The following is a 13676-nucleotide window of genomic DNA, read 5'->3' as shown; positions in this document are numbered from 1 at the left end:
TAGGCCGCGCGCCCGCCTGAGCCGCGCGCCTGGGTCTCGCATCCCGCGCATTGGCCCCGTCTGCACCACCCTCCGCCGGCCCGCCGCCGGTCTTCTGCCGTCTCGAGTTTCGTGCCAACTTCAAAAGCTCGTATCTCCTCCATCCGAGCTTCGTTTGGGGTGATCTTGGTCTCATTGTACTCCATTTTTCACCGTGAACCTCGCTGTGGGCTCAATGTGGGCTGAATCTCGAGGCGTCAAATCCTAACAATTTCTTGAGTTCCAGATCACCCATGCAGTATAACAAATGATTGATTTCTATAACTGCGGCACTCTGAAGTCTTCTGTAAGGTTAATTAGATCCTGCAGAGAATTTAAATGATAACCTGGTAAGTCTGAGTGCTGAAAAGTCGTCCAGATCTCAAATATGCACGGGCATGATAAGAGGCAGTGTTGAATGTCCTCTGTAATCTGCTGACATAATACACAAATCCCTATCTTACAGTATAGCATTACATGGAAGACGTGCTCTACAGACCTTCCACCCGAACAATTGAACCCGAGGGGCAACTTTCAATTTTTAGATCCAATAGAGGTTGATCTGCTGATAATGATTTTGAGAATGAAGTATATGACTGTAAACATCTGAAACTCTGAGTTTAGGATTCATATCATTGTGCCAAATGAGACAATCCTTGCATTCATTATTGGGAAGAGGGATAGATTGAATCAAAGAGCTAAGTTCCGTGGAGAACACCCTGTTCAGCATTTTAGGATTCCATTGCCCATTAGAAGACATAAGGTCGGCTGCCTTCCAATCCTCTTGGATCTTGTGGGTATTCATCGGAATAACACAAGTATTGAGAGGCCTTTCAAATAACCATGCGTTTGAAAGAATACGGATGTTTTGCCCATTTCCAACCTGCCAACGAAACCCATCCTGTATCTATTTTGATGTTCGCACAAGAAAGCGCCATAAATTAGAAGCTCCTCTGATCGGGTGGTATTCACTCCAGATGGAGAACCGGTATTTTGATGACATAAGCTGAGCCCACAGAGAACTTCTATTCAGAACCAGGTTACCAGCAGCCTTTGCTAATAGCGCTTGTGGTCGAATATTGAGAGCCTGTAAACCCAACCCACCTTCTCTCTTAGGAGAGCACACCACATCCTATGAGATCAAATGAAGTTTCTGAACACCCACATCATGACCCTAGAAGAATGCTTTAAATATTTTCTGCAGCTAAGTGATTACAGTTCGGGGGACAGGGACGTTTGAGAGAAGATATACCGGGACTGCACTTAGAACGGATTGCAACAGAGTCAGACGCCCGACCTGGGATAGATGCTTCCATTTCCATCCTTCCAACTTTTTGTGAATTTGATTTACTAAGGGACTGAAATCAGTGGAAGATAGAGATGATGTTGATAGGGGAACTCTCAGATAATACCATACATCTTTATTCAAAGGCACACGAAACAAGTTCAGAATATATTGTTTGGTGGACTGCCTGACTCTTCTACCAAAACAGATTTGGAATTTGTTCATGTTCACCCATTGGCCAGATTGGCTACAATACCCGAGCATTCTTTTTTGTGCCCTAACAATGAGACGAATATCATCAGCGAAAAGCAAATGGGTAATGTTAGGCCCACCTTGGGGAGGTTGATAACCACGAATACCACCCAATTGAATCTGAGACTGCAACGATCCGAACAGCATATCAGAGCAAATTATGAAAAGAAATGATGATAGTAGGCATCCTTGTCGTAACCCACCAGAAGATAGGAATGAGGAGGTAGATGCACCATTCACCAAAATAGAGAACCTGGGCTGAGACACACAGTACATTATCTATTGAATGAACTTGGGATGGAATCCAAGTGGCCAAGAACAATTTTCAGATATCTCCAATTCACTCAGTCATATGCCTTCTCCATGTCAGCTTTGATCACCATTAAAGGCTAATTCGTAGATCTGGTATTGAGAGAATGAAAGGCTTCTTGGATAATCATTATGTCATCAAAAATATTTCGATCGGGCACTAAAGCTCCTTATTCCGGTGCTATCAAAAGATTTAGGAGAGGTTTCATTTGGTTGATAATGATCTTTGCCATAAGCTTGTAGACAGTGTTACACAAGCTGATAAGTCGATAATCGTTGACTCCCCTCGGATTATTCTTCTCAGGAATCAAAATCACATAAGTATCCTTCCAGCTATTTGGCATAGAGCAAGTTCCGAACACCTCCTGAACTGGTCTTATCAGATCATTCCTTATAATTTGCCAAAAGTGTTTAAAGAAGAGAGGTTGAAAGCTTGATGGCCCAGGAGCGCGATCTGATTGAAGTTGGAAAAGAGCTTTGATGATTTTATTTTCGGATATTTGCGCCACCAGTTTCTGATTCTGAAATTCAGTAATTTGATTGTAGATTGAAGGGAGCGCTATTTCATGTCCGGTGTCTTGACTCTGCCACAGAGAATGAAAATGGTTCATAATGACGTCTGTGATCCCATTTTCGTCACTGACTTCCTGACCTTGATCGTTAATAACTGAGGTAATTCTATTTCTACGACGCCGGATAATAGTTGACTGGTGGAAGAAGGTTGTGTTTTGATCCCCATCCCTCAACTACCTGATCCGAGATTTCTGACGCCAATAGAGCTCTTGCACTTTCAGAACCCAATGTTACTCTGAGATCTTCCTTGAGAGATGAAGTTGCAATTGAATGTTCTGACCTCCAGAACCGATGTCCTCAGCTTACATCTGATGAATCTGCTCCTCCAACCTCTTTGCCTTCTCAAAAATGTTCCCTACAACTTCCCTGTTCCATCTGGACAAAGCAGTTCTAGTTTTCTTGAGCAGTTTAGTAAACCTCTCTGTAGGAGAACAGCCATGAATACCAACCCAAGCGTTCGTCACCACCCATCTGACATCACCTTCTGTTAACCAAAATTTAAAGAATCTGAAAGGGGGAGGAACCTTCTGATTGACTTTATCCTGGATACAAAGAAGTAACGAACAGTGATCCGACCCTATTCTTGGTAGATGGATGACTTGTGATTCAGGGAAAGAGTTGATCCAATCACCGGTAGCCAGAGCTTTATCCAAGCATTCCCATACTCTGGCCGAGCCACATCTGTGGTTGCACAAAGTATAAGAAAGCCCACTGAAGCCCAAATCAATCAGTGAATTCGAGCTGATGAACTCACTAAATTCATGCGTGTCAATCTTAGGATGAAACACCTTGCCCCCCTACTTCTCATTGCTAGCACAAATCACATTAAAGTCACCTATGGCAATCACCGATGAACCAGTGGAAATACAATGCTTGATCAACTCCCAGACTTGCCTCCTTTCTCTGAAGCAAGTACTAGCGTAAATGACCACCATGATCCAAGGCCTCATTCCCTATGTATGAATCATCCCAACAGCTCCTTGACAATTAGTTGACAAGGAGTCACTCCCAGCAATGTTCTTATGTCAGAAAATGATGATTCCCCTGCACCGTCCTTCTGTCGGAATACGGAAGACTTGCCATTGAAGACCTGCTGCTCGATGGAGCCTCTCCCACAGCATCCCCAGAAATGCATCTCTCCATAATACAGAAAATCTCAGGCTTATCTTTACGATCTAGATCATGGAAACTATTGAGGAACGAGGGTTTGGATGCACCTGTCATGTTTCCGATTCGAGATTGTGAATCGATGATCATGATAACCACCGCATACTCATAGAAAATTCTTTTCGTAAGCATGCAAGGCATCTTATCATGCTATCTTAAAATAACAGCGGAATAATTAGTCAATAACTCAAATCCAAAACATAACGATCTAAACTTCTTCTTTAATATCTTAATAAATTCAGCAATGATTCATAGGCCTTACATCAAATTCAAAAAGACTTTCAACCTAAATTAAAAATATGAAGATTCTGCTTCTGATCACTCTTCCATTCATATCTTGTATCATTTTAATTCCTCAACATCTATAAAAATAGTAAAATAAGAGGTAATGAGCTAGACAGCCCAGTAAGCAATGATCATTTTCAACAGATTTCATCAGACATTTAAGTAAATAATCATTTATAGAAAATAAGCATATAGAGTTCATCAATTTAAAATTAATTTCAATTATGCAACATAATTCATGTCAAATTCATTTCTTTTTCAAAATTCAAGTTTCTTTCCAGATTTCAATTTCTTTCGTTATTCAATTCTTTTCGTCAACCATGAGCTATGACCATATTTTTTCTGTGGCAGGGTCATAATACCGCGTATCTTCTTGCGGTGAGTTGCGAATCATCTGGCAGCAAAGTCCTTCGGAACCGCTGGTCTCTCTGGTGATTTGTCGCTGGTCTCTCTGGCGACGTAAACCCCTCAGGACAAATCAATTGCCAACGTATATGCCCCCATTGGCAGGGTCCTTTACATAGTCAGGTTGTCAATTCTTATTGTTTCTTATATCATAATTCTTCATAAATCATGTTTCATATTCTAATTTCGATAATAAAATATATAATCATGTAGTATCGAAATCAATCAATATAATGCATCATGAAATCAATATGTTCAATCATACTTCATCATAACATTTCAAATAAGATATTTTCATAATAAAATACCATTCATCTAATTCATGCATCATTTCATAAATCATGTCAGAAAAATATATTATAATTTATCAATAAATCTAGAAAAAGTGAAACATTACTTACCTCGAACGCATACCAATAAATCCACATAATTCTATAAATTTTCTTCCAAAAATTATGTTCGTAGATCATATCGCGATATCCCATGATCAAATATCCATAATTCTATACATAATCAATTTCAATAATTAGAAAGAATACGAATACCATATTTCAACGATTTAGATTGGGTCCGATCATCTAATTTCATCTAATCAAAATCTAATTAGGACCTAAACGATCCAAAATTTGACTATCAGATCAAATCGGATTCGAAGTGATAGGATCGAGGTTTCTTTATCGATTTCATAAAATCAAGTAGAGAGAGAAAATCAGAGGAAAGAAAATTCATGAGGTACAATTCGAATTGATCAGGTAACACAATCCAATATTACGATTGATCCAATATCTCAATTGGTGAAATCAACATGATCAAATCAAGTCATAGCTAGATCGAAATCATGGAAGATCAAATCTAAAGATTTATGGTCTGATTAAGGTGGGTGCCAGTATGCTGTCTGACAATCATGGATCAGAGTTCTTCATTAGAATCAGATCAGGACTATTAAAAATAATTTCTTCATTCACTAACCTTTTTTTAGAGAGAGAATCAATCAAGAGATAGAATATTTTAGAGAGAGAAAAGTCTAAAGAGAGAAAATTTTAGAGAGAGAAAACTCATTTTGAATTCTTCAGATAATATGATTCAACAAATCTGATCGATCAGATCAAATCATGCTCAGATTATTATATGAAAAATTCAATAAAATCATAAAAAATAGAATCTAAAAATACCTGATCTGATCAAAATAAATGTCGGTGTACCATCTGACGATCATAGATCAAAAATTCATCACGAGGATCATTTAAATTCATCATCATTCTTCTCAAAATTCTAAAAATCTTAAGAGAGAAAAATAACTTAGAGAGAAAAAATAGAGAGAGAAAGTCTAATTTTAGAGAGAGAAAATACTAGTTCAGGCTGAAGAGAGAAAGTGAAGAGAGAGAAACTTTCTTTCTCATATTTTATTATTTATCTCATTATTTATTAATTAATTTAATAATTTTTTTCTTTTCTTTTCTTTTCTCTCTTTTTTTTTCTTTTTCTTCACAGAAGAGAGAGGAGAAAATTCTATTTATTATATTATTATTATATTATTCTTTTTCTTTTTCTTTTTCTTTTTCCTTTTTCTTTTCTTTTTTTTTTCTTTTCTTTTCCTTCTTTTTCTTTTCTTTTTCTTTTCTTTTCCTTCTTCTTTTCTTTTTCTTTTTCTTTTCCTTCTTCTTCTTTTCTTCTTCCCGGGTTTCCTTTGGGCCGAAACAGTGGATCTTTAATCTCCGCATGGGTTGGCCAATCGACTATGCAGTCGGCACGGGGATGGTCGGCGGTCGAAGGGGGGCGATCCGGCGGCAAGAGGGGGACCAAACCGATGGTCGGCGGTGACCACTGGTGCCGAAAAAATGGCAAAAAGAAAGGTTCTTCCACAATAAAATCCGGCGACTCCGATCATCGGTGAGCGTGCACACCGGTACGGAAAGGAAATGGGAGGAGAGAGGAAGGGGAGGAGGCTTACCTCCGATGCCGGCGAGGCTTTTCTGACGAGAAATTGGACGACACAGGGACGGTCTTCCGTGATGGATTTTCTGGCGATTGCCGTCGATTGAGCTTAGAATTTTCGATGGAAAGGAGAGAGGAGGGATCTCCTCCTTAAATAGGATCGGAGGGAGCTCGTCTCCGACTCCGATTGGGAGCCGTCAAGAGGAGGAAGAAGACTCCCGAAGAGGAGGAAGAAGACTCCCTTCGAGAGTCTTCTCCCCTGTTTTCTTTTTTTTTTTTGTTTGGGCTTGGCTGGGCTGGGATTCTTACTCGAGCCGGGCCGGGCTATTACATTCTTCCTCTCTAAAAAAAATTTCATCCTCAAAATTTTTCTTGCCTGAGTCTTCATAGTTTCTTACTTAAATCTCATCCACAAATATTTCAATAGTCTAATTCTTGATATGAATTCATTCTTAAATCATTTCATAAGAAAAAAGTCGGTATATTAATATCGATCTGAAACAGAACCATTCATTTTCTTATTTATCAAGATCAACATCTCAAAGATTTTCAATATTTTAAGATTTCGAAATTATGATCTCATTTTCTGTAAAAATTAATGTTCAATATCTCATGACTCAAATTAAAATCAAATCTATCTCTTGTGAATAGAAGAAGGTAAATGTCTCTATTCTTGCATAAGAACTTCATTCATCATCATTCATTCATTTATTTATTTATTTCAAAATATTAACCACTCTTAATTTCAATCCATCATAAGATAGAAAATCATACTTCTATGAATCATATGATGACATCCCAATCAATCAAAATTCAAAAATATTTTTTCTTATTCGTACTTTCAAAGGTTGAAGATTTATCATTTCAATCTCATTCTCGAACTTTTAATATTTAATTCTCGATACAACTTCATCATTAAGTCATTTCATAAAGATCAATATCACCATTGTTGATTGAATCAATATCACTATTTCTAATCATCGAAATTTTCTTACTCAAACCCTCAAACTCTTAAATATTCTAATTCTTGAAGCAAATTTTATCATTAAGTCATTCCAAAATAAAAATCAATAACTCAAAAATTGATCTAAATCAAAACTATATTTTTCTTATAATCAAAATCAATGTCTCTATTCTAAGTAAGTATATCAATTTTCTTTATCTAAACATAATAACTCTTAATTAATCGATTTATTATCAAATTAAATTATAAATAACTTCAATTTATCTTTTGTAGAATAATCGTCAATATCAATAGATAACCTCAATCTTTTCTATTCAGTCAGAGAAATAATAATGATCAAAAGAGTTCTAACTTCAAATTTCATTATACCCTGAAGATAAATATTTGAGTATAATAATCTAAGATCGAAATCATCATTCGATAAACAATCTCAAAGTTTTTCTAATAAATAGAGAATTATAAAATTTAATTCTAGGACAGAGAAAATTTATCTCTAAATATTCTAAATCTAAAAATCAAAAATCAAGGGTCCACTCATCCTAAAATTAGGATGCTAATTATTTTTGTAGCATAGTAGGTGAAAGCACTACTTTTAAAAATTATATTAGGATATCTAAAATAATTTAAAATTTTTAAAATATTATTCTTTCTAATATCAATATTTTTCTTATATCAAACTATATCATCTATCATAATTCTTTAACTCAAAGGATCAACATTCCTGACTTACTCAAAGAAATCTAGATTACCATACTTCCGCTGCGCACTCTGATCTAACAATCAAAATTTTTTAGGTTCACCAAAAAAAAATTTGATCAAATTATTTCTTTATCTTATCAATAGAAAGGATCTAAAATTTTAAATTTTAATTGAAGTCAAAGATTAACTTTCGATTCTCATTCATACTTTTACTGGTGTACAATAATCTTGATTAACCCTTGAGTCCAATATCATATTTAAACCATTATATAGATTTACTATAATCAATATGAATCAAATCTTAATTCTCATATCAATTCAATTTGATAATTTTCAAACAAAAAATTTTTATAAGTCAAATCAATGAAAAAAATCCTTCGATGCTCCACCAAATTTGGACATAATCAAAATATATAAGAATTTTAAATTATTATTTTTTTCTAAAATTTTTATCATCAGGATCTTCAATATCTATCAAATATCCTTTCATAACAATCATACAAGCTTCAAAAAAAAAATCAAATCTCCATTTAATAGTAGATTCAATTAGAGACCTCATTAACAAAAGCAAAGGAAACTCCATATCAATTCTTAAATCCAAAATTTCTAAATTGTAAATTCACATGGATCCCTTAATCTGAAATAAATATAAATCAGATCTTTTATCTTAATCTAAAGATATCAATTTTTATTAACAACCTCAACAATAATATCAGAAAATCTCTTGATCAACTTAGATACGAAAATTTTAAATTGAAATTTCATACACATCATGTAGTCTCCAAGAGACATAATAAGATCTATTATCTAGATCTAAGGATGATGATTAAAGATTCCAGTACGATAAATATTCTACAACCTCATAATCAATTTTATCAATAAGAAATAGGTTTCTTTGCAATATCCTCAAATATGCATTCAACCTAACATGCCACTTTATATATGATTCACATACCAAGTTCACTTTCGATAAATATTTCAATCAAAAAAAAAATTTTCTTAGCCCATTCTGAAATAATATTTTATTATCAAATCTTTATCTTGCCAATAATAGTTAACTTCTCAACTAGAAATAATATCATAGTATTATTCTCACATCGAATTTGAACTTACGATTCACTTGAATAACCAATGATCAAATTAATAACCACAATGCACAATAAAATTTTATGTCAATCCTTTTGTAATTACTTTCAATCAAAATCTAACTAATCATATCATGATCAATAGATTATCCATCATATTTCAAACTCTATATGTCATAATCTCTTACGATCCCTTTATACATAATCTCAATGTTTAATCAAAATTTTTAAATATTTTTCCCACTACAATCATCAAAGATCTACACTATAATGTCCCTCGTGTCTATCCACTTACACACATTCTATATCTGATTTTATGTTTCATAATTTATCCACTTATGCTCTGATACCACTTTAATTGTCACGCCCTCGACCCGAGATTGTGAATCGAGGGTCATGGCAACCGCCGCATACTCATAAAAAACTCTTCCCATAAGCATGCAAGGCATCTTATCATGCTATCTTAAAATAACAGCGGAATAATTAGTCAATAACTCAAATCCAAAACATAACGATCTAAATTTCTTCTTTAATATCTTAATAAATTCAGCAATGATTCATAGGCCTTACATCAAATTGAATAAGACTTTCAACTTAAATTAAAAATATGAAGATTCTGCTTCTGATCACTCTTCCATTCATATCTTGTATCATCTTAATTCCTCAACATCTGTAAAAATAGTAAAATAAGAGGTAATGAGCTAGACAGCCCAGTAAGCAATGATCACTTTCAATAGATTTCATCAGGCATTTAAGTAAATAATCATTTATAGAAAATAAGCATATAGAGTTCATCAATTCGAAATTAATTTCAATTATGCAACATAATTCATGCCAAATTCATTTCTTTTTCGAAAATTCAAGTTTCTTTTCAGATTTTAATTTCTTTCATTCTTCAATTCTTTTCGTCAACCATAAGCTATGACCACATTTTTCCTGTGACAGGATCATAACACCACGTATCTTCTTGCGGTGAGCTGCAAATCATCTGGCAGCAAAGTCCTTCAGAACCGCTGGTCTCTCTGACGGTTTGTCGCTGGTCTCTCTGGCGACGTAAACTCCTCAGGATAAATCAATTGCTAACGTATATGCCCCATTGGCAGGATCCTTTACATAGTCAGGTTGTCAATTCTTATTGTTTCTTATATCATAATTCTTCATAAATCATGTTTCATATTCTAATTTCGATAATAAAATATATAATCATGTAGTATCGAAATCAATCAATATAATACATCATGAAATCAATATGTTCAATCATTCTTCATCATAATATTTCAAATAAGATATTTTCATAACAAAATACCATTCATCCAATTCATGCATCGTTTCACAAATCATGTCAGAAAAGTACATTATAATTTGTCGATAAATCTAGAAAAATGAAACATTACTTACCTCGAACGCATACCAATAAATCCACATAATTCTATAAATTTTTTTCTAAAAATTCTGTTCGTAGATCATATCGCGATATCCCATGATCAAATATCCACAATCCTATACAGAATCAATTTCAATAATTAGAAAGAATACGAATACCATATTTCAACGGTTTAGATTGGGTTCGATCATCTAATTTTATCTAATCAAAATCTAATTAGAACCTAAACGATCTAAAGTTTGACTATCAGATCAAATCGGATTCGAAGTGATAGGATTGAGGTTTCTTTATCGATTTCATAAAATCAAGTAGAGAGAGAAAATCAGAGGAGAGAGAATTCATGAGGTACAATTCGAATTGATCAGGTGACACAATCCAATATTACGATTGGTCCAATATCTCGATTGGTGAAATCAACATGATCAAATCAAGTCATGGCTAGATCGAAATAATGGATGATCAAATCTAAAGATTCATGGTTTGATTAAGGTGGGTGCCAGTACGCTGTTTTACAATCATGGATCAGGGTTCTTCATTAGAATCAGATCAGGACTATTAAAAGAAATTTTTTTATTTACTAACCATTTTTTAGAGAGAGAATCAATCAAGAGATAGAATATTTTAGAGAGAGAAAATTCTAGAGAGAGAAAACTCATCTTGAATTCTTCAGAAATATGATTCAACAAATCCGATCGATCAGATTAAATTATGCTCAGATTATCATGTGGATAATTCAATAAAATCATGAAAAATAGAATCTAAAAATACCTGATCTGATCAAAGTGAATGTCGGTGTACCATCCGACGATCACAGATCAAAAAACCATCACGAGGATCATTTAAATTCATCATCATTCTTCTCAAAATTCTAGAAATCTTAGGAGAGAGAAAGTAGAGAGAGAAAATCCAATTCTAGAGAGAAAAAATACTAGTTCAGGCTGAAGAGAGAGAGTGAAGAGAGAAAAACTCTCTTTCTCATATTTTATTATTTATCTCATTATTTATTAATTAATTTAATAATTTTTTTCTTTTCTTTTCTTTTCTCTCTTTTTTTTTTCTTCACAGAAGAGAGAGGAGAAAATCCTATTTATTATATTATTATTATATTATTATTTTTTTTCTTCTTTTTTTTTTCTTTTTTTTTTCTTTTCTTTTCTTCTTTTTCTTTTCTTTTTCTTTTCTTTTCCTTCTTTTTCTTTTCTTTTTCTTTTTCTTTTCCTCCTTCTTCTTCTTTTCTTCTTCCCGGATTTTCTTTAGGCCGAAACAGGGGATCTTTAATCCCCTCATTGGTTGGCCGATCGACTATGCAGTCGGCATGGGGATGGTCGGCGGCCGAAGGGGGGCGATCCGGCGGCAAGAGGGGGACCAAACCGGTGGTCGGCGGTGACCACCGGTGTCGAAAAAATGGCAAAAAGAAAGGTTCTTCCGCAACAAAATCCGACGACTCCGGTCGCCGATAAGCGTGCACACTGGCACGGGAAGGAAATGGGAGGAGAGAGGAAGGGGAGGAGGCTTACCTCCGACGCCGGCGAGATTTTTCCGACAAGAAATTGGATGGCACAGGGATGGTCTTTCGCGGTGGATTTTCCGGCGATTGCCGCCGATTGAGCTTAGGATTTTCGGTGGAAAGGAGAGAGGAGGGATCTCCTCCTTAAATAGGGCCGGAGGGAGCTCGTCTCCGACTCCGATTGGGAGCCAGCGAGAGGAGGAAGAAGACTCCCTTCGGGAGTCTTCTCTCCTTTTTTTTTTTTTTTTTTTTTTTTTCCATTTGGGCTTGGCTGGGTTGGGATTCTTACTCGGGCCGGGCCGGGCTATTACACACCTCTGCAATTCCACACTATCACGTTCATTGGATTTGAACAGGGGAGTGGGAGATAGTTTTTTGGAGAGAGTCCCCACCCCTCCCTCCGTGGACCATCATGGAATGTCCTCCAGTTTCACCACCTTCACACACAAACTCCTCTGATGAAGCCTCCCGCACCCCTACCATACTTGGACATCTCAGAAAAGAGCCAGTCATAGGATGCTTCACCTCGTCGACCGAAAAGGTCTTCAGATCCAGAGGAGGCTCAACTGTAGAATCAGGTGAGGCTCCAGGCTCCACATGTGTCTCGTTGTTGTCAAGTGAGTCCGCCTCCACCACCGAACCACTCATAGCTAGAGCTAAAGGCTGGAATTAGCTCGCCTGTGGTTCCATCCGCATCACAATGGCTGCCTTTTGGTTCTTAGCCTGGGATAGACATCGTTCCCTCACCTGCTCACCCACAAACGAGTTGAACCTTTGGCTCGGGCCTTCGGGGGGGGGGGGGGGGGGCGGGGACGGGCTTTCATTTTGAGGTTGGTCAGTGTACACAGGGCGTTTTTGTCTATCACGCTTCACAACAACTTGGGTAGGTCCCGTACTCACTATTCCTTCCATTTCTTACATCACCTCCTCTTCTTCCTGAATAACCTCTATGCGATCATCCCCATGGTAGTCCGTTCCATTTTCAATTAGCTCCAAAATAGAGAAACGTGATGGTGATGCCATATGTGATGAATATTCCTTGGCTTGCAGACTGGTTTTGACTCCTGACGATCGCTGAGTGGAGCCTAAACGAACCATCTGCCACCCATCATTCATTTCTTCATTGTGGTTGACCAAACTACCCTTGTCTCTATCCCATCCCCTGCTGCTGCTCTGCTAGCCGCTGCTCCGATCGAGGACCCTGGTCAGACTCCCTCCCCGTTTTCATGTTCGCACCAGCAATAAGAACCCGGGAGACAACCATCCATGGACCGAACAATCGATTTTCTGTTTCCTTGCGCCTCTCGATCTCTGTCAGGTCAACAAAGGAGGATTCATCTTCAAGATGACCAACCTGCCTGCATATGAAATAGAGAACAGAAATGTTGCCATCTTCGTCTGTCGGTGGCAACAATGTCCACCCCAGGATACAGAGGTCTTGAACACAATAGACTCTGTAAACTATTGCTGTAAGTGAGCTATTTCTTCATCTGTCACGGCCTGCATTTCCCACTTATACCATCTTTTTCCTTGGAGCACATCCGCCTAAGACCGTCCCTGAGAATCTTTGGTATTGTTTGGCCTCTCCTTGGTTGGGGATGATTTTCCTTTATCTTTCGGTAATCCATCTATCCTGCCTTCCGATCGAGACATACCTCTTTTAGCTTCAGAGACTCCGATAAAACCATGCGGCACCTTGGGCGGCGAAAACCTCTATTGATCAAATGGTGCTCCGCCGCCCCAATCATCTAGTAGAAGGAAGCGCCGCCCAGCTCCACATTCGCTACTCTCAGCATCCAACATTCGGT

The 13676-nt window shown here is 36.7% G+C and overlaps 1 protein-coding gene across 1 annotated transcript; it reads right to left on the bottom strand.

The window, feature by feature from the left end:
* Positions 1-925: 925 nt before the first annotated feature.
* On the bottom strand, positions 926-12984 carry LOC140856257 (uncharacterized). The gene is made up of 3 exons (XM_073253383.1): positions 12793-12984; positions 1271-1681; positions 926-1150 (listed from the first exon to the last, which is right to left on the bottom strand). Exons 1-3 carry the CDS (start codon positions 12982-12984, stop codon positions 926-928), a joined length of 828 nt encoding a protein of 275 aa, XP_073109484.1.
* Between the last annotated feature and the right edge of the window lie 692 nt (positions 12985-13676).

The sequence above is a fragment of the Elaeis guineensis genome, chromosome 3, assembly GCF_000442705.2.
Source record: "Elaeis guineensis isolate ETL-2024a chromosome 3, EG11, whole genome shotgun sequence".
Taxonomy (NCBI): domain Eukaryota; kingdom Viridiplantae; phylum Streptophyta; class Magnoliopsida; order Arecales; family Arecaceae; genus Elaeis; species Elaeis guineensis.
Note: the sequence above shows the minus strand (reverse complement) of the source record. Positions and strands in the feature narration are given on the sequence as shown.

Bases quoted from the DNA above. Each gene is read 5' to 3' on its own strand.
- LOC140856257 (XM_073253383.1), bottom strand. From the start codon at position 12,984: ATGAATGATGGGTGGCAGATGGTTCGTTTAGGCTCCACTCAGCGATCG. The intron at 1,682-12,792 runs GTGATGTAAGAA...GGATCGTTGCAG, and splicing joins TTATTCAGGAAGAAGAGGAG to TCTCAGATTCAATTGGGTGG. The intron at 1,151-1,270 runs GTATATCTTCTC...TTGATCTCATAG, and splicing joins CCGTTCTAAGTGCAGTCCCG to GATGTGGTGTGCTCTCCTAA.